The sequence below is a fragment of the Sapajus apella genome, unplaced genomic scaffold, assembly GCF_009761245.1.
Source record: "Sapajus apella isolate SASKATOON/1434 unplaced genomic scaffold, GSC_monkey_1.0 scaffold33, whole genome shotgun sequence".
Classification (NCBI taxonomy): domain Eukaryota; kingdom Metazoa; phylum Chordata; class Mammalia; order Primates; family Cebidae; genus Sapajus; species Sapajus apella.
In genome coordinates, this window is record NW_022436973.1 from 6,798,357 (window position 1) to 6,818,483 (window position 20,127).

The window sequence follows — 20,127 nt, forward strand, 5'->3', positions numbered from 1 at the left end:
AGTGCAGTGGTGCGATCTTGGCTCACTGCAACCTCCTCCTCCCAGGCTCAAGCGCTTCTTGTGCCTTAGCCTCCTGAGTAGCTGGGATTACAGGTATGCACCACCACACCTGGCTAATTTTTTTTTTTTTTTTTTTTTTTGAGATGGAGTTTCGCTCTTGTTACCCAGGCTGGAGTGCAATGGCACGATCTCGGCTCACCGCAACCTCCGCCTCCTGGGTTCAGGCAATTCTCCTGCCTCAGCCTCCTGAGTAGCTGGGATTACAGGCACGCGCCACCATGCCCATCTAATTTTTTGTATTTTTAGCAGAGACGGGGTTTCACCGTGTTGACCAGGATGGTCTCGATCTCTTGACCTCGTGATCCACCCGCCTCGGCCTCCCAAAGTGCTGGGATTACAGGCGTGAGCCACCGCGCCCGGTCTTTTTTTTTTTTTTTTTTTTTTTTTTAGTAGAGATGGGGTTTTGCCATTTTGGCCGGTCTTGAACTCCAAGCCTCAAGTGATTCGCCCACCTCAGTCTCCCAAAGTGCTGGGATTATAGGCATGAGCCACCGTGTCCGGTCTGAAAGCCTTATTTGTTAACCTGTCATTCAAGGCGAGTCTGGCCCTGGTCCCACCTGGAGTAGCAGCACTTACACCTGTGCCACCGTGCTCACTGCGCCTTTCACTGCCATAGCACGGATAACTCCTGCTCATCCCTGAAAGCCCAGGTCAAATACTGCCTTTTCCGCCAAGGTCCTTCATTTAGGAAATCATTCTTGAGGCTCTACTCTGTGCCAGGAACTGAGACCTGGTGAAAAAAAAAACACTCTTCCCACCCTTGGGAGCCCATCATCTTCTGCATAGAGACGGATACTCACAAATAATCACACAGATATTAAAGCATCATCACATCTGTGACAACAGCAAAGGAAAGCGACTCTTGTGCTCCAAGTGTAGAGCACTAACCTGGCCTGGCCAGGGTGCTTTGTGGGTTTCCCTGAGGAAAGGCCATCTGTCCTGAGAGTGGAGGCAAGAGCTGATGTCAGCTCATCGGTGGAGGGCTGGGGCACCCTGTGGGAGGCTCTGAGGTTGCTGAGGGCAGCTCTCACTGGAAGTGTGGCTGGAGAGGTGGGCGGCGGCCTCTAAGGCCAAGGTGAGGAGGCTGGGTTTAAGGGTTAAGCAGAGTGTGATGCAGCCCAGTCAGCATTTTGAAAAGCCCCCTGGCTACCATATGGTAGGGGCAGGGCCAGCAGCAGAGACCACGCCAGCTTTCAGATTGGCCACAGATTCAGACGGGCAGGAGACTTGATTTAGAATTTCTGTCATACAGCCCATTCCACTGTTGGTGGTAGAAACCTCATCTCAGCGGGTCTTTTCTCCACAGCATTTGCCCACAGAGGCTTCCGCATGGTCCTTGGCCCTCAGGCTCCTGGTGGTAGTGGCTTTGTCCTGCTGTCCTGTCTGTAAGGTCAGCTACTACCAAGTGCTATTCCTAGTGCTAGCTGAGCCTTCTCTGTGCGAAGACTGTGAAAATGTGAAACCCTGGGGAGCTTGGGGTTATAGAAGGGAAATCTGGGCTGTGTAGGGTTCTCAGGGAGGGACCCATGGGTGGCTGACAGTCTCCTGTCCCCTGTGCCACCTCTGTGGTCATCCTGCAGCCTTTAGGAGGGCACTTCCGCTCTCTGTCCTGGTCCCCTCTGTTTCCTCAAAGACTAGGCTTTGGAAACACAGATGCCAAGGACTTCTTCCCAGCTTCTCTGGGAAGCTGCTGTCAGCCTTTCCCTGAAGTAACAAATGCCTCCCTGATGGAAAAAGGTACAAGGACATGGGACATCATCTAGTCATATTCTTGTGAAAACCCTTTAATCTGAATCTGGCCATGAGAAAACATAAACCAAATGGTGTCCCACTCTATAAAGTGCTTGGATACTTTAAAAACATCAACATCCCACCCGGACACGGCTCATGCCTGTAATCCCAGCACTTTGGGAGGCTGAGGCAGGTGGATCACTTGAGGTCAGGAGTTCGAGAGCGGCCTGGCCAATATGGTGAAACCCTGTCTCTACTAAAAATACAAAAATTAGCTGGGCATGGTGGCCCACACCTGTAGTCCCAGCTACTCGGGAGGCTGGGGCAGCAGAATTGCTTGAACTGGGGAGGCGGAGGTTGTGGTGAACCAAGATGGCACCACTGCACTCCAGCCTGGGCATTGCAGTGACTCCATCTCAAAACAAACAAAAACCAAAAAAAAAAAAAAAAAAAAAATCAACTTCTGGCAAAACAAAAAAAGTAGGGAAATTTTGACTTTTAAAGAGACTAGAAGGACATGGTGGCCTGGAGCGGTGGCTCACACACTTGTGATCCCAGCACTTTGGGAGACTGAGAAACAGGAGGATCACTTGAGCCCAGGAGTTTGAGACCAGCCTGGGCAACAAAGTGAGACTCCGTCTCTACAAAAAAAAATTAAAATTAGCTGAGCATGGTGGCATGTGACTGTGGTCCCAGCTACTTGGGAGGCTGAGGCAGGAGGACTGATTGAGCCCATTTGGTTGAGGTATAGTGAGCCATGATCCCACCATTGCACTTCAGCCTGGGCAGCAGAGTGAGACCCTGTCTGAAAAAAAAAAAAAGAAAAAAGACACACATGGTAACTGAAAGCAATGACTGATCCTTAATGGGACCCTGGAGGGATGAAAGGGAAAAGCCATGAGGGACATGGTTGTGGGGGCACCTGGCGTGTGGGCTGTGCTTCAGGTCGTATTAACATGTGCAGCGAGTGCCCTCCTGGGCAAAGGAGGTGCTCCTTGGAACATTCCTTCCTTAAGTTTGAGGGTGGTGATGGTTTTGTGGTTGTGCAGGAGTTGCATGATGTGTTTTGGGGTGAAACATCACCGTGTATACCATTGACTCTCACATGGCTCTTGGGGAAAACCAATGTGTGTGTATCTGAGAATGCACAGATGGCGAAATGTTGGTCATCGGTGACTCTGGCCACTGGATGTCTTATTATATTGTTCCTTCAACAGAGGGGGTGTCTTCTCTACTGTTGTGCCAGGAGGGCTGAGCGTGGGGGTCCAGATTCTGCACATCAGACACCCCTACCCTATCTTGTGCTTGATAAGAGTGCAGGATCCCTCCTGAGACCCTAATCCAACACTCAAGGTCCTTCCCCTGCTACAGCAGAAGCAGGCTCTGAAAGGCTAAGGGTCTATCCCCAGTCTCCATGGCCTATCCAGGGGAGCAGGCTGCTAGCTGCACGATGGCCTCCCACCCTGCACTGTCGCACCTCTGAACACCTGCTGTAATGCCTGATGCAATCAGAAACTTCCTCACTTACCCTTCAGATCACCCCCAGCTGGGTCTCAGGGTAGGCGTAGGTCTGGGAAGGTACCAGCCCTGGGAGTTAATCCGAGCCACCTGTGGTCACAGGTGTATTGGGATCCAGGGACAAGGGCTGCTCCAAGCATAGGAGTCTGGCCACACAGTTGGGATGGGCTCCTGGGACCTTGCTGGGGAGGGCTGAGCAGCCTGAACAAAGCTGCTGGGAAGGTAGGGTCCATGCATCCCCTGGGCCTGAGGTCATGAGCTTCTTGGCTGGGTTAGGCCAAGGGAGGAGACCAGGAATCTGTGGCTCCAGAGCCTAGCCGGAGAACTTCCTAAAAGGCATGTTCTGTCTGGGCATGGTGGCTCATGTGTGTAATCCCAGCACTTTGGGAGGCCGAGGTGGGCGGATCACCTGAGGTCAGGAGTTCAAGACCAGCCTGGCCAACATGGTGAAATCCTGTCTCTACTAAAAATACAGAATTAACCGGGTGTGGTGGCAGGCACGTCATCCCAGCTACTCGGGAGGCCGAGACAGGAGAATTGCTTGAGCCTGGTAGGCGGAGGTTGCAGTAAGCCAAGATTGTTTCGCTGCACTCCAGCCTGGGTGACAAAGCAAGACTGTGTCTTGGAAAAAAAAATGTTTCTACCATGAGGGCTTGGCACCTCCTGTTTGTTGCGCCTGGAATGCATGCTGCTCTCTTCCCCCAAAGCTGGTTACCTACTCATCCCTCCAGTCTCTACCATAACACACTCCTGCCCAGGCTGGGTTTGGCTGTCCCACTTGGGGTCCTGCAGCCTCATTCTGCTGCATCTTGATTTCCACCACCTGTTGACTTGACTTTATCTGCCCCGTTCAGTATCTGTCTCCCTCACCAGAGTGAGCTTGGCCCCGGGGCCGGCCCCGGCACTGGGCCTATAGAGGAGGTGCCCTGGAGATGCGAGTCAGGGCTTGCAGCTGACAGGGTGGAAATAGCTGCCAGGCAGGGGGAGATAGGTACTCTGCCCTGGAGAATGTGCAGACTGGATCTGTGGGGGATGTCCTCTAGGGTGGTCTTTATCGGCCTATCCTGGCTCCTGTGATAACATCTATCTTCCAAAGTTTTATTTCAAACAGGAAGCTGGTGAGTTTGCACACTCATTTTTGGGAGAGGGGATGGTCAGCTCCGTCTGCCTGCCTCAGATCAAAGAGCTGGCGTGTGACAGCTGACATCCCGGCCAGCACTCCCATCAGGCTGTCTCCACAGAGCTGCCTCTTGTGAGGGGTCTGGCTCAGTTTCCTGGGCCCATCCTGCTCATCCCCCTGCAATAATGCCACGAGCCCTTGGTACACGTTACCTCATTTATTCTCACAACATGCCTGTGAGGTAGGGAGGAGGGACTGTCCCCGTTTTACAGAGGAGGAAGTTGAGGCACACAGAGGTCAAGTGACTTGCCCAAGGTCACAGACGGCGGCCAAGCTGGAATGGGGCCCCGGAGCAGGCCCTTGGTTCACCTGGGGAGTCCCCGCTGCAGCAAGCGCCAGCCAAGAGGATGTCTCTGATGCCAGAGAGGCGCATACACAGCGTCGAGCAGCCCCTTGGGTACTGAGCTGGCTGTGGGGCTGGGCCCCTGCCCTCCCCCACCCCGCCCTGCAGGCCTGGGCCACTGCAGCTCAGGGCTCCTGACACCCTTGGAGTGGGGATGGAGGGCAGGAGAGAGAGAAGGATAATTGGGGTTTAAAAAAAAAAAACAACAGAACAGAAAACTAGAGGCTGGGCATCCCCCTCCTTAGGGGAGGGAGGATGGAGACCCCCCCCCAAAAAAAGAGGGCTGCTTACACACAAGGTATATATTTTTACATACACTTGTACACACACCTAGATATAGTACATGTAAAAATATATGCTATTCACACACCCGCCTCCTGCCAGGTGCCCCGAGAGCCAGCGGCGGCGGCGCTGGTGGGCATGGGTGAGCAGATGGGCGTTTGTTAAATATACACTCTAAGGTCTATGTGCATATGTACACATACATACAGACACCGCCGCCCGCCCCTCGGGCACTGGACACAGGCGCGGCTGAGGACAGACAGCCCCCTGGAAGCCACTCAGAGTCCTAGATTTTGCTGAAGGAAGAAGGGGCTGGAGAGAATAAAAAGGCAGGAGTCTGGGGTGTGATAACTGTGGCTTCGTCTCATTTCCCCTCCAAGACTAAAACCTCCCTCATCTGCTCAGCAGCGAGTCCTGCCTGACACTGCTTCGGGCTGGCGGGGTACCTCCCCGTGAGATGCCTCCATCTGCGTGTGTGTGTGTGTGTGTGTATGTGCGCGCGTGCGTGAAGTTGTGTGTGAGCACTTGGTGGGGGAGGGAGGGGATGCATGTCCATCTCTCTATCCTCTGGGCCCTCAACCACAGGGAGGGGTGAGACCCAGAAAGCCGCTTGCCACAATGGCGACTGCTGTGTGAGCTCTGAAGGGAAAAGAGAAAACGTAAGAATGAAAAATCCAAGGTCAGAGCTGGGGTAGCCAGGGAAAGAAGGAGGGACATGGCAGGTGTCCAAGGCTGCCCCTGGACTCTCGTCATCTTGTAAACAAGCTAGTGTGAGTTCTCATCAGATAGAACGAATAAAAAGACCACAGTCCGGAGGCTGGGCCGGGAGGTGCCGACGTCCATCTATCTAGTCCACCACGGCCAGCAAGAGGAAAAAAGTTTTCTAGTTTCGTGACTTTTGTTGATTTTTTTTTGTGAGTAAAATCTTCATAACCTAAAGCTGGGAGGGACCCAAAAAAGCCAAATCGTGAGCCCTTATATGCGTCAATTTGAAAGTTGGCTCAGGGTCTCTAGACAGAATAACCATAGCAAAGGCTGAGAAAACTGTTCCATTCGCACTTAGTTTTTTTGTGTGTGTTTTTAATGATTTAAAATCGTTTCCTTCCTCCTGCATGGTCTCAGAGCCTGGTCTGGGCCTCCGGGACATAAATCTCGATGCTGTCTGCACTCTCAGTGGCTGAGTTCTGCCGAACAGAAGCTGCCCGCTTGGCCGCCAGGAGTCTCTTGCGGGCCTCCTGGCGCTGCTTGTCGCTGGCGTCTGAGGCCTTGTCACGGCTCACTGCCGGCTTGGATTTGGCTGGCTTCTTTGGGACTGGAGGGGGTGGTTTCTTCTCTTCCTTTAGTGAAACAGTGAGGAGGGTACAAAAATAAAATAAAGGTGCCACGTTTTGTGTGGTGCTACCCCCACCATATGCCGGCAGCGAGTCTCCGCCCCAGCCTCCCCGCATCGGGCACAAGCAACACACACTTGGAATCAGGAAGCCACGAGAAGCGATGACAGTGGGAAGAGCACAAGGCAGAGGAGCAGAAAGCAAGCTCAGACTCCAAGGGCACTCAAGCAGGAAGGGACGGACAGATCCCCCTGTCCACCCTCGCATTGAACTGCTGGGAGCCTGAGACTCAGGCAGGAGCTAGCCCAAGTCACACAGTCAGACTTCAATTTAGGGCTTCGACTCCCAGGTCACACTTCCCAGGCTATTCTAGGGGATTAGGCAGAAGGGCCATGGTTCAATAGGGGCCACTGGTTCTGCTGGTTTGCAGAAGGAAGCCTCAGGGAAGAGGCTGGCTACCACAAGGTCACAGAACTGGCTCTAGACCCCAGGACTCCTGGCAGCAGAGCCCCAGGAGAAAGGAGCATTCTACTGCCTCCTCTGTTGTAACGTGCAGAGGCTGTGGGTGTGCCTCTCCCAGGATCCCCTTTTCTGGACATGCAGGGCAGAACACATGCTTCGGGGCAGCCTCAACTACAGAGCATGCGGCATGCCAGACAAGTGCCAAGCATGGACCCCACGCAGTGATGGACGTGAGCCCCCAGCTCAAAGACGACACACGGAGAAGGGAGCCAAGCAGCACTGACCGATGTGGGCAGCGTTATTGCCGACCAGGAATTTGTCCCTGGACTTCCCCTCCGTACTGCTCCATGCTCACCTTCCTCTTCTCGGGGGTCTCCACCAGCTGCCAGCTGTTGGCCTTGAGGTGGTAGAGTTCATCAAACTTCATGCTGATGTCCTCGATGGACAGCTGTAGCAGGTCCCAGAACCCTGCCAGGTCCTGGGCTGTGGGGCGTGGGTTGGCGTCAGGGTTCTGTGGGCCAGAAGGGGATTAGTGGGGCCGGCTCGGCAGAGGCTTGTCCTGCCCCCACCCCCGCCCCACCCAAGCATGGTTCCCCTGGCCCTGCCAGTACCCTACCCTCAGGGGCTCTTGAGGTCTAGTGTCCTGGTCAGTATCTATATGAATCAATCAAGCCAGTTCTGGTCAGCACCAGCCCAGTGGTGGGGATCCTTGGGGACAGTCTCATCATGAGGATTAGAGGTCACTGTAGGGCTGTAGTGAGGAAAGCACTCCTGTCTCTAATGTAGGTCAGGCAGACATTTGTTTTTGTTTTACAGGGAAGAAACAGAAGTTCTTGGCCATGGTGCGACAGTGACACCGAGAGAAGCCTGATTCACTCCCAGGTGGGAAGATCACAGAATTCGTGTTGTTTCCCTCGTATCACTCTGTTCCATGACAATGCAACCCCCAGGTCTCTGTAGGTCTTGGAGACAAACACTCTCCACTGTCTCCTGCTGGGAGCGCACAGATTCCCACAAACAGAATGGCCCAGGCCTTTGCTTCTGACCCCAGCAGGGCCAGCCCTCCTAACAGGTAAGAGGGAGGGAGAAAGCCAAGCCACCAATCCCAGCAGTGTACTTCTTTAGTTCTTACCTTGAGTGTCTTCTTAGATACAGAACATATTTTATATAAATAAACCAGGCTAGGGGACTGAACATCCACATGGCTGTTTCAACATGGAAAGGTATTAGAGATGTGATAGGGCTGCCCTCGCCCCCTTTCTTGTGCTAGACACTGACACACATTGCCATTGTCCTTCCAACACCATGGGGAAGCTGCACTGTTTTGTGTTATAGAGGAGGGTACCCAAGCACAATCTATCTGGGGCGTAGTGGGCAGCCACAGGTTGGACGCCCTCCTGTGGAGGAAGAACAATCACACTCACCAAGTTTTGCTCACAGAGGCCCCGGAACTGCTGGAATTTCTGGGACATCAGTAGCTGGGCACTTCCCACAGCACTGAGGACTTTTCCTAAGACTGAGAAACAGAAGGCAAAAAACAGACTGATTTAGCACAGGGTTTGTTGGGATGGCATCATGTCTTTCGTCTCCCCCATACCTTCTTAGGGTAGCACTCATTATTTCATGATGGTGGGGTCCTCATTTTATCTACATATTAATCCCTTCTCATTGAGAAAAACGCAAACTATATTGATAAAACGAACCCCCACCCCATTTTCTGAGGACATTTTACAGCAAAAATATGAAAACTGAGTATAAATGTAAAACATTTTCCAGAAAAACATAAATTACCACCATGGTCTTAAGAAATAGAGGCCTGGGGCCGGGCGCGGTGGCTCAAGCCTGTAATCCCAGCACTTTGGGAGGCCGAGGCGGGTGGATCACAAGGTCAAGAGATCGAGACCATCCTGGTCAATATGGTGAAACCCCGTCTCTACTAAAACTACAAAAAATTAGCTGGGCATGGTGGCGCGTGCCTGTAGTCCCAGCTACTCAGGAGGCTGAGGCAGGAGAATTGCTTGAACCCAGGAGGCGGAGGTTGCGGTGAGCCGAGATCGCGCCATTGCACTCCAGCCTGGGTAACAAGAGCGAAACTCCGTCTCCAAAAAAAAAAAAAAGAAATAGAGGCCTGGCATGGTGGCTCACGCCTGGAATCCCAGCACTTTGGGAGGCTTAGGCGGATCACTTGAGGTCAGTTCAAGACCAGCCAACATGATGAAACCCCATCTCTACAAAATATAAAAATTAGTCGGGTATAATGGTAGGTGCCTGTAATCCCTACTCCGGAAGTTGAGGCAGGAGAATCACTTGAACCCAGGAGGTGGAGGTTACAGTGAGCTGAGACTGTACCACTGCACTCCAGCCTGGGCAACGGAGCGAGATTCCATCTCAAAAAAAGAAATAGAAAATCTGATTAGATTCATAAGTATTTTTAAGAAATTAAAAATCCCTTTTTTACATATTCTATTTCAGAAAATAAACAAACATGGAAAATGATGCAGCTTGTTTTAGGAACGCTGACAGCAGATAGGATATGCCAAGAATAAACACAGATGTCTTAAAGTATAAGCAAATAGGATCTAACAGAAGAACTGTAAAAAATAAACATCCTAATTGAGAAGTATTTAACTCAGGAATACAAGGTTGATCTTGTATTGCGACATCCAGTTTTAAAGTGCTGGCATCAGCCTGGCATGGTGGCTCATGCTTGTAATCCTAGCACTTCTGAAGGCGGTAGGTCTCCACCAAAAATACAAAAAATTAGCTGGGCGTGCTGGTGTGCATCTGTGGTCCCAGCTACCTGGGAGGTAGAGGCTGCAGTGAGCTTAGACCACGGCACTGCATTCCAGCTGGTGTCACAGTGAGACCCTATCTCAAAAAATTACAAACTAGGCCGGGCGCGGTGGCTCAAGCCTGTAATCCCAGCACTTTGGGAGGCCGAGGCGGGTGGATCACGAGGTCAAGAGATCGAGACCATCCTGGTCAACACGGTGAAACCCCGTCTCTACTAAAAAACTACAAAAAATTAGCTGGGCATGGTGGCGCGTGCCTGTAATCCCAGCTACTCAGGAGGCTGAGGCAGGAGAATTGCCTGAACCCAGGAGGCGGAGGTTGTGATGAGCCGAGATTGCGCCATTGCACTCCAGCCTGGGTAACAAGAGCGAAACTCCGTCTCAAAAAAAAAAAAAAAAAAAAAATTACAAACTACTGGCACAGCCAGGCACTTTGAGAGGCCTAAGCAACGTGAAAAGCCCTTCTCTACAGAAAACAGAAAAATTAGCCAGGCGTGGTAGCATGTATGTGCCTGTAGTCCCAGCTACATTGGAGGATCATTTGAACCAGGGAGGCTGAGGCTGCAGTGAGCTGTGATGACACCATTGTACTCCAGCCTGGGTGACAAAGTGAGACCTTGTCTCCCCGCCCCACAGAAATACAGCACTGGCATAAGGACAATGCTACCCATCCCTAACCCCCTTAGAAATCACAAAAAAGCAAACAAAACAAACAAGCTAAAACATGGCCCAGCACGGTGGCTCATGCCTGTAACCCCAACACTTTGGGAGGCTGAGGTGGGTGGATTACTTGAGCTCGGGAGTTCAAGACCAGCCTGGCCAAGACAGTGAAACCCTGTCTCTACTAAAAATACAAAAATTAGCCGGGGGCGGGGGGTGGCAGCGGTGGTGGTGGTGTGTGTCTAGAATCTTAGCTATTTGGGAGGCTGAGATGGGAGAATTGCCTGAACTGGGAGGTAGAGGTTGCAGTGAGCCAAGATCACGCCACTGCACTCCAGCCTGGGTGGCAGAGTAAGATTCCATCTCAAAAACCAAACAAAGTAGCACACCCAATAATCTCTTATTTGAAATTAAAAAAAAAAAAAAAAAAAGGCTTGGGCATGGTGTCTCATACTTATAATCCTAGTAACTTTAGAAGGCTGAGGCAGGAGAATAACTTGAGCTCAGGAGTTCAAGACCAGCCTGGGCAACAAAGTGAAACCCTGTCTTTTATGAAAAAAATTAAAAATTAGCTGGGTGTGGTGGTGGATGCCTGTAGTCCCAGCTATCCAGGAGGCTGGGGCAGGAGGGTTGCTTGAATCCAGGGTTTCAAGGCTGCGGTGAGCTATGATAGCACCACTGTACTCCTCCAGCCTGGGTGACAGAGCAAGACCCTGTCTTAAAAACAAGAAAAAAGGCTCATGCCTTTAATCCCGGTACTTTGGGAGGGCGAGGCAGGCAGATCACAAGGTCAAGAGATCGAGACCATCCTGGCTAACATGGTGAAACCCCGTCTCTACTAAAAATACAAAAATTAGGGCATGCTGGCAGGCACTTGTAGTCCCAGCTACTTGGGAGGCTGAGGCAGGAGAACTGCTTGGACTTGGGAGGCAGAGGCAGAGGTTGCAGTGAGCTGAGATCCAGCCTGGGCAACAAAGTGAGACTTCGTCTCAAAAAAAAAAAAAAAATAGTGTGTGGACTGCAGTAAGAGCTTTCCTGAACCTGGCAGGCAACAAGAAGAATGATGGGTGGGGCAGCCCTGCATGGTGATCAGCCCTGTAGTTGCCTGTGGAAAAAAAAAGCCGGATGGAACTCTCCCAAGCACCCATTCCCATGGACGGACTCCTGCCAGCCTGGGATACAGTCCCGGCCCCTCTCTCACAATGATCGACTTACAAGAGCTCATCAAGGGAGAATTTAATTTGCCTCATTAAGAAATTAGTGGGAGCTGACACAGGAGTTAAAGATATTACAGGAACAGCAAATGGCACATGAATACTTACCAGAAATTGTTGCCAGGGAAGAATAGATGAAAACTGTAACATTTATCCATGAATATGTAAAAGAGAGCTCGAAGCACAGACAGTGAAAAAATGGAAGGAGATAAAACAGGGGCTCTGGAACTAGAGCAGGAGGAAAATCAGGCCATCATGGAAACAAAGCCACACTGAAAGTCACACAGAGATTCAACCCTGCTGAAGACTCTCCTGAGTAGCAGAGCCCTACAGGGAGAGGAGGGCTCAAAGACTCCAGGTGCAAAATGCTTCAACTGACCCATCAACAGAACAACTTTCTTTTTTTTGAGACAGAGTTTCACTCCCGTTGCCCAGGCTGGAATGCAATTGTGCGATCTTGGCTTTCTGCAACCTCTGCCTCCTGGTTCAAGCGATTCCCTGACTCAGCTTCCACAGTAGCTGGAATTACAGGCATGCAGCACCACATCTGGCTAATTTTGTATTTAAGAGATGGGGTTCCTCCATTTTGATCAGGCTGGTCTTTGAACTCCTGACCTCAGGTGATGCGCCCGCCTTGCCTCCCAAAGTGCTGGGATTACAAGCGTGAGCCACAGCGCCCAGCCTTTTTTTTTAAATGAATAGTTAAGCTGGGGGGAATAAAATGAGTCCCCCAGGGTAGACAGTAGGGGCCTGTGCCTGGCTTAGAGTGGAATTAAAAGGGAAGTTTTCCTGAAAATTACTAATTATAAGGCTGCACCTGGGTACCTTTTTAGAAACAGAAGCAGGAACTCAGTATTAAAAAATACAAACTAAAAAGGGATTCAGAGACATGGAAGAGAAAGAACATACATCTATCAGAGTTCTAAAAGGGGACAGAGAGATGGGAGAAAAATTCAGAGAAATGATGGTTATGAACGCCATGGCTCATGCCTATAATCCAGCACTTTTAAAGACAAAGGCCAAGGCAGGCAGATCACTTGAGGTCAGGAGTTTGAAACCAACCTGGGCAACATGGCAAAACTCCATCTCTACAAAAAATAGGTGTGGTGGCACATACCTGTAATCCCAGCTAGTTGGGAGGCTGAGGCAGGAGAATTGTTTGAACCCGGCAGGTGGAGGTTGCAGTGAGCTGAGATGGTGCCACTGAACTCCAAACTGTGTAACAGAGTGAGACTCTGTCTCAAAAAAAAAATTTTTTTTTCCAGAAATTGCCCCAGCCCTCAGAGGCAGGAAGCCAAATGAATTCTAAGTGAAATCCTTACTTATTTACAGTAACACAAAGAAAAGCTCTTAAAAGGCAGTCAAAGAGAGGAAAGTACGATCTCGATCCCATAAAATTGGATGTCGTGTCTAAATACACACAGGACCCAGAAGAACATGTCAAACTGTAAACTGCTTGTGATTGTGAATGACTTTGTTCTTCTTGTTTGTTTCCTGTAATGCACACATTAACTTTTTATATTTTAAACTTTTTAGCTTTTTACAATTTTTGTTTGAGAAAATCTCTTGCTGTGTTGTCCAGGCTGGAGTGCAGTGGTGCCATCATAGCTCACTGCAGCCTCAACCTCCTGGGTGCAAGCATTCCTCCTACATAGGTCTGCCAAGAAACTGGGACTACAGACAAACGCACCATCACATCCAGCTATTTTTTTTTTTCTTTTTTTGAGACGGAGACTCACTCTGTTGCCCAGGCTGGAGTCAGTGGCACCATCTTGGCTTACTGCAACCTCTGCCTCCCAGGTTCAGAGAATTCTTCTGCCTCAGCCTCCCGAGTAGCTGGGATTACAGGCATGTGCCACCATGCCCAGCTAATTTTTGTATTTTAATAGAGACGGGGTTTCAGCATGTTGATCAGGCTGGTCTCAAACTCCTGACCTCAGGTGATCCACCCGCCTCGGCCTCCCAAATTGCTGGGATTACAGGTGTGAGCCACAGTGCCTGGCCTAATTTTTTATATTTCTTATAGAGATGAAATCTCACTATGTTGCCCAGGTTGGTCTCAAACTCCTGGGCTCCAAAAGGGCTGGGGATGTGTGAGCCACAGCACCTGACCTACATATTAACGTAAAAAAAGATAAAGGTTATTTTAAAAGCCTAAAAAAAAAAATAAATAAATAAATGGTGAGGAAAAATTGCTGCCAAAGGAATGAGTTAAACAGCAAACTCTCAAACATAATAATGGATGAAAACAGTAAAATAATATACTCAAAAGTATTCAGACAAAGGTATAATTTATAATTCTACAGTCACAGAAAGTATCATTCAAGAACGAATGTGGAATCCCAGCACTTTGGGAGGCTGAGGTGGGCGGATCATCTGGGGTCAGGAGTTCAAGACCAGCCTGGCCAATATGGTAAAACCCCGTCTCTACTAAAAATACAAAAATTAGCTGGGCGTGGTGGTGGGGCCCTGTTATCCCAGGTACTTGGGAGGCTGAGGCAGGAGAATTGCTTGAACCCAGGATGAAACTCCATTTCAAAAAAAAAAAATTTTTTTTTTTTTTTTTTTTTTTAAATAGAGATGGGGTCTCACTATGTTGCCAAGGCTGGTCTGTAACTCCTAGCCTCAAATGATGCTCCCACTTTGGCCTCCCAAAATGCTTGGATTACCAGTGTGAACCTCTGTGCTCAGAAAAAAGATATTTCTTTATTTCCCTGAGATGGAGTCTTGTTCTTGTCACCCATGCAAAAATCATAAGCATTCCTATACACCAATAACAGACTTAAACAGAGCCAAATCAAAAACGAACTGCCATTCACAATTGCTACAAAGAGAATAAAATACCTAGGAATACAACTAACAAAGAATGTAAAGGACCTCTTCAAGGAGAACTACAAACCACTGCTCAACGAAATAAGAGAGGACACAGATGGAGAAACATTCCATGCTCATGGCTAGGAAGAATCAATATCGTGAAAATGGCCATAGTGCCCAAAGTAATTTATAGATTCAACGCTATCCCCATCAAGCTACCAATGACCTTCTTCATAGAACGGAAAAAACCACCTTAAACTTCATATGGAATGAAAAGAGAGCCTGCATAGATAGCCAAGTCAATTCTAAGCAAAAAGAACAAAGCTGGAGGCATCACACTACTTGACTTCAAACTATAGTACAAGGCTACAGTAATCAAAACAGCATGGTACTGGTACCAAAACAGAGATCAGACCAATGGAACAGAACAGAGGCCTCGGAGGCAATGCCACACATCTACAATCTGATCTTTGACAAACCTCACAAAAACAAGCAATGGGGAATGGATTCCCTGTTTAATACAGGTATTGATTGACTTACCCCCTATGCAACTTACGACCATTTGACTTTACGACCACAATCGCTAGCCATGACTGCTCCACGTCTGGCAGTGCAAACGTTGCCCAGCTGGGCGTATGACAGTGCGGACCAGCTTCTGGCAGCACTATCATCTCCGCGTGCACCATTTCAACTGTACATATAGCCTACTCAACTTAAGACCAAATCGTGTTATGACCGGTCCGCGGTCCCGACCGTGGTCGTGAGTCGAGCACTAGCTGTAAATGGTACTGGGAAAACTGGCTAGCCATGTGCAGAAAGCAGACACTGGACCCCTTCCTGACACCTTACACTAAAATTAACTCCAGATGGATTAAAGACTTAAGCATAAGACCTAACACCATAAAACCCCTAGAAGAAAACCATTCAGGACGTAGGCATAGGCAAGGACTTCATGACTAAAACACCAAAAGCATTGGCAACAAAAGTCAAAATAGACAAATGGGATCTAATTAAACTCCAGAGCTTCTGTACAGCAAAAGAAACAATCATTAGAGTGAATCGGCAACCAACAGAATGGGAAAAAATTTTTGCAATCTACACATCTGACAAAGGGCTAATACCCAGAATCTACAAAGAACTAAAACAGATTTACAAGAAAAACACAAGCCCATTCGAAAGTAGGCAAAGGATATGAACAGACAGTTCAAAAGAAGACATATATGAGGCCAACAAACATATGAAAAAATGCTCATCATCACTGGTCATTAGAGAAATGCAAATCAAAACTACATTGAGGTACCATCTCACACCAGTTAGAATGGCGATCATTAAAAAATCTGGAGACAACAGATGCTGGAGAGGATGTGGAGAAATACAAACACTTGTACACTGTTGGTGGAAGTGTAAATTAGTTCAACCATTGTGGAAGACAGTGTGGCGATTCCTGAAGGACCTAGAAATAGAAATTCCATTTGACCCAGCAATCCCATTACTGGGTATATATCCAAAGGATTATAAATCATTCCATTATAAGGACACATGCACATGAATGTTAATTGCAGCACTGTTTACAATAGCAAAGACTTGGAACCAACCCAAATGCCAATCAATGATAGACTGGACAGGGAAAATGTGGCACATACACACCATGGAATACTATGCAGCCATAAAAAACGATGAGTTCGTGTCCTTTGTAGGGACATGGATGAACCTGGAAACCGTCATTCTCAACAAACTGACACAAGAACAGAAAATCAAACACTGCATGTTCTCATTCATAGGTGGGTGTTGAACAATGAGAACACATGGACACAGGGAGGGGAGCATCACACACTGAGATCTGTTGGGGGAAACTAGGGGAGGGACAGCGGGGGTTGGGAAGTTGGGGAGGGATAACATGGGAGAAATGCCAGATACAGGTGATGGGGAGGAAGGCAGCAAACCACATTGCCATGTATGTACCTACGCAACAATCCTGCATGTTCTTCACATGCACCTCAAAACCTAAAACACAATCATATATATATATATACACACACATATATATAAAACAATAAAGAGACAAATAAGAGTCAGTCGAACATACATGTAATTAGAGCCCACAATTAGAGAAGAAATCAAATGGAACAGAAACCTGAGTAAGAAATGGCCAGGACTTTTCTGAAATTCATGAAAGATATAGTTCAAGATTATATCTTAAACTTTCTCATCAAAGATTACAGTTCAAGATTCAAGAAGCCCTGTGAATATCAAGCAGGAAAAGTAAAAGGAAAATCATACCTAGCTCTCATAGTAAAACTGGTAAAACTCAAACCCAAGGAGAAAATCTTAAAAGCAGATAGAAGGGATAAAATTAATATTCAGAAGGGCAGCAGGAAGACTGACAGCTTACTTTTCAATAGAAAGGCTGGAAATTAGAAGACAATCAGACATCTTTAGGCCTGACACGGTCTAATCTCAGCACTTCGAGAGGCTGAGGTGGGGAGATCGCTTAAAGCCAAAGAATTCGAGACCACAGGGGTGGACCACCATACTCAGCTAATTAAAAAATTTTTTTTGTAGAGATACAATCTCGCTTTTGTTGCCTAGGCTGCTCTCAAACTCCAGGGTTTAAACAGTCCCCCAACCTCGGCCTCCAGAAGTGCTGTGATTACAGGCATGAGCTGTTGTGCCATGCCTTGTTTTATTTTTTTAATGGAGCAATATAAGCATGTTTATATGTTGTTGAGAATGATCTTGTCAGAGAAAGGCAGCTTACTATGCTGGAGAGAAAAGGGACAACTATTAGGGTTGTCCTTAGGTGAGAAGGAATCAAATTAGTGCCCAAGTAGAGAACAGATAGCTTCTCCCCAGGGACAGGAGAGGTGAAGTGAGGCAGGTGGGAGCAGAGTCATCACCTCAGGGCAAGGAGGTAGGGAGGACACATAGGACATCTGTGGAGAGAAGATCTGAAACTGCCTGAGTTTGAGTTCAGGGGTTAGTTCAGACCAGCCTGGGCAACTTAACAAGACTCCATCTCTCTCTCTCTCTTTTTTTTTTTTTTTTTGAGACGGTCTCACTCTGTCACCCAGGCTGTAGTACTGGCTCACCGCAATCTCCACCTTCTGGGTTCAAGGGTTTCACCTGCCTCAGCCTCCAGAGTAGCTGGGATAACAGGCATGTGCCATCACATCTGGCTAATTTTTATATTTTAGTAGAGATGGGGTTTCACCATATTGGCCAGACTGGTATTGAACTTCTGACCTCAGGTGATCCACCCACCTCGACCTCCCAAAGTGCTGGGATTACAGGCATGAGCCACTGTGCCCAGCCAAAAGAAGCCATCTCTACAAAAAAGAAAAAAATTAGGGCAGGTGTGGTGGTGTGTGCCTGTAGTTTAGCTACTCAGACTGTTTTAGTCCAGGAGGTTGAGGCTGCAGTGAGGTATGATTGTGCCACTGCAGTGGAGCCTGGGTGACAGAATGAGACCCTCTGTCTAAAAAAAAAGAAAAGACATTTAAAAGGTCAGGTGCGATGGCTCACACCTGTAAGCCATCAGCACTTTGGGAGGTCAGGGTGGGCAGATCATTTGAGGCCAGGAGTTTGAGACCAGCCTAGCCAACATGATGAAACCTCATCTCTACGTAAAATACAAAAATCAGCCAGGCTTGGTGAGGGCATCTGTAATCCCAGCTACCTGGGAGGCCAAAGCATGAGAATTGCTTGAACCTGGGAGGTGGAGGTTGCAGTGGGCCGAGATTGCACCACTGCCCTCCAGCCTGAGCGACAGAGCAAGGCTGTATCAAAAAAAAAAAAAAAAAAAAAAAAAAAGGTAAAATAGCATTAGATAATACTAAAAGGAGTTCTTTGGACAGAAGGAAAACAATTGTAGGTGGAAGCACTGATATACAGAAATTAATGAAAAGTAACATGTAGATCCAGGTGGATAGTAAAATGTTATTTAGGAAAACAAAGAAAAGTAACATATAGAAATGAATGAAAAGTAACAAAATGGGTAAACATGGGTAAAGATAAGTAAATACTGATTGTATAAAATAATGTCTTACAGCATTTAGAATATATGTAGATCTGGCTGGGTGCGGTGGCTCACGCCTGTAATTCCAGCACTTTAGGAGGCTGAGGCGGGTGGATCATGAGGTTGGAGTTCAAGACCATCCTGGCTAACAGGTGAAACTCTGTCTCTACTAAAAATACAAAAAAATAGCTGGTGTGGTGGCAGGCACCTGTAGTCCCAGCTACTCGGGAGGCTGGGGCAGGAGAATTGCTTGAACCCGGAAGGCAGAGGTTACCGTGAGCTGCGATTGCGCCACTGCACTTGAGCCTGGTGACAGGGCGAGACTCTGTCTCAAAAAAAAAAAAAAAAAAAAAAAAAGAATATATCTAGATCTAAAATAGTACAGCAGTAGTAAAAAATCAGGAGGGGAAACAAATGGAATGAAAGTGTTCTAAGGTCGTCCTTTCCGGTCTGGGAAGTCATAAAGGTAGTTCACAAAGTCAAGGATGCAGGTTACAATCTCTTTTTAGAGTGACTACTAAAAGAATTTCTTAAGTTCACATGAGAAAAGTGGAAACACTTGATTAATTCAAAAAGAAAGGAAGAAAGGAGCAAAATCTACTAATAGAATTCACATTTTTACATTAAAAAATAACCATATGACTAAGTAGACAGAGTAAAAAAAGAATATTCAATAATTTTCTTAATCTGGAGAGAGATTCTAAGTGTAAGCAAAGATATAGAACAGTTAGTTCTTTCATGCAGTGTTGAAGGGAATATTATTTGGTATAATCACTTTGGAGAACAATTTGGCATTTCTCATAAATATGAACAAATATCCTATGACAAGCATTTCCAATCCCAGTACATACCTTAGAAAACCCTTGTATATGTGTACCATGAGATACAATTTAATATGTTCATAATAATCCATAGCTGGCACCCTACTTAATGATGAAAGACCAAATTCTTTCCCCTAAGAGCAGAATAAGATAAAAATAAGGATGTCTGTCCTTGTACTTCTATTCAACATTATACTGGAGCCAGGGCCATTTGGGAAAATACCAAATAAAAGCAATCTATATTGAAAAAAACAAAGTAAAATTATCTCTATTCTCAGATGACATGATCTTGTATATATAAAATCCTAAGGAATCCACAGGAAATATTAGACTTAATAAATAAGTATAGTAAGGTTGCAAGATACAAGATCAGTATACAAAAATCAACTGTATTTCTGTTACACTAGCAATGAACCATCTGAAATGAAATTTAAACAATTCCAGGCAGGGCTCACTGCTAGGTTAACTCCTGTAATCCCAGCAACTTTGGAAGGCTGAGGTGGGTGGATCACTTGAGCCAAGGAATTTGAGGCCTGAGGAACAATATGGTGAAACCCTGTCTCTACAGAAAATTTTAAAAAATTGGCCAGGCACAGTGGCTCATGCTTGTAATTCCAGCACTTTTGGGAGGCCTAGGCAGACGGATCACGAGGTCAAGAGATCAAGACCATCCTAGCCAAGATGGTGAAACCCCGTCTCTACTAAAAATACAAAAAAATTAGCTGGGCGTGGTGTTGCACACCTGTAGTCCCAGCTACTTGAGAGGCTGAGGCAGGAGAATTGCTTGAACCCAGGAGGCGGGGATTGAAGTGAGCCAAGATCATGCCACTGCACTACAGCCTGGGTGACAGTGGGAGACTCTGTCTCAAAAAAAAAAAAAAAAAAAAAAAAAAAAAAAAAAAAA

General features: G+C 47.6%; 1 protein-coding gene and 1 long non-coding RNA gene across 18 annotated transcripts in view; one reads left to right on the forward strand and one right to left on the reverse strand.

Moving 5' to 3' along the window:
- Window positions 1-20,127, forward strand: part of LOC116562742 — a 72,537-nt gene that overhangs the window by 43,298 nt on the left and 9,112 nt on the right. The window contains exons 4-5 of one of the 3 annotated variants that reach the window (XR_004274084.1): window positions 7,026-7,979; window positions 9,380-9,451. This is a non-coding gene — a long non-coding RNA (uncharacterized LOC116562742). Of the gene's footprint in view, window positions 1-7,025; window positions 8,333-9,379; window positions 9,452-20,127 lie in introns of those variants that run through there. The other 2 variants (XR_004274083.1, XR_004274085.1) reach the window with 2 other exon arrangements.
- The window catches only part of DLGAP4 (DLG associated protein 4), a 225,538-nt gene continuing 210,042 nt past the window's right edge, over window positions 4,632-20,127 (reverse strand). For 13 of the 15 annotated variants that reach the window (XM_032295040.1, XM_032295039.1, XM_032295035.1 and 10 more), the window contains 3 exons: window positions 8,332-8,423; window positions 7,263-7,418; window positions 4,632-6,451 (listed from right to left, as the gene is read on the reverse strand). In XM_032295040.1, the coding sequence (XP_032150931.1) occupies window positions 6,233-6,451; window positions 7,263-7,418; window positions 8,332-8,423 (467 nt within the window). In that variant the 3' untranslated portion in view covers window positions 4,632-6,232. Of the gene's footprint in view, window positions 6,452-7,191; window positions 7,419-8,331; window positions 8,424-20,127 lie in introns of all 15 variants that reach the window. The other 2 variants (XM_032295038.1, XM_032295037.1) reach the window with 1 other exon arrangement.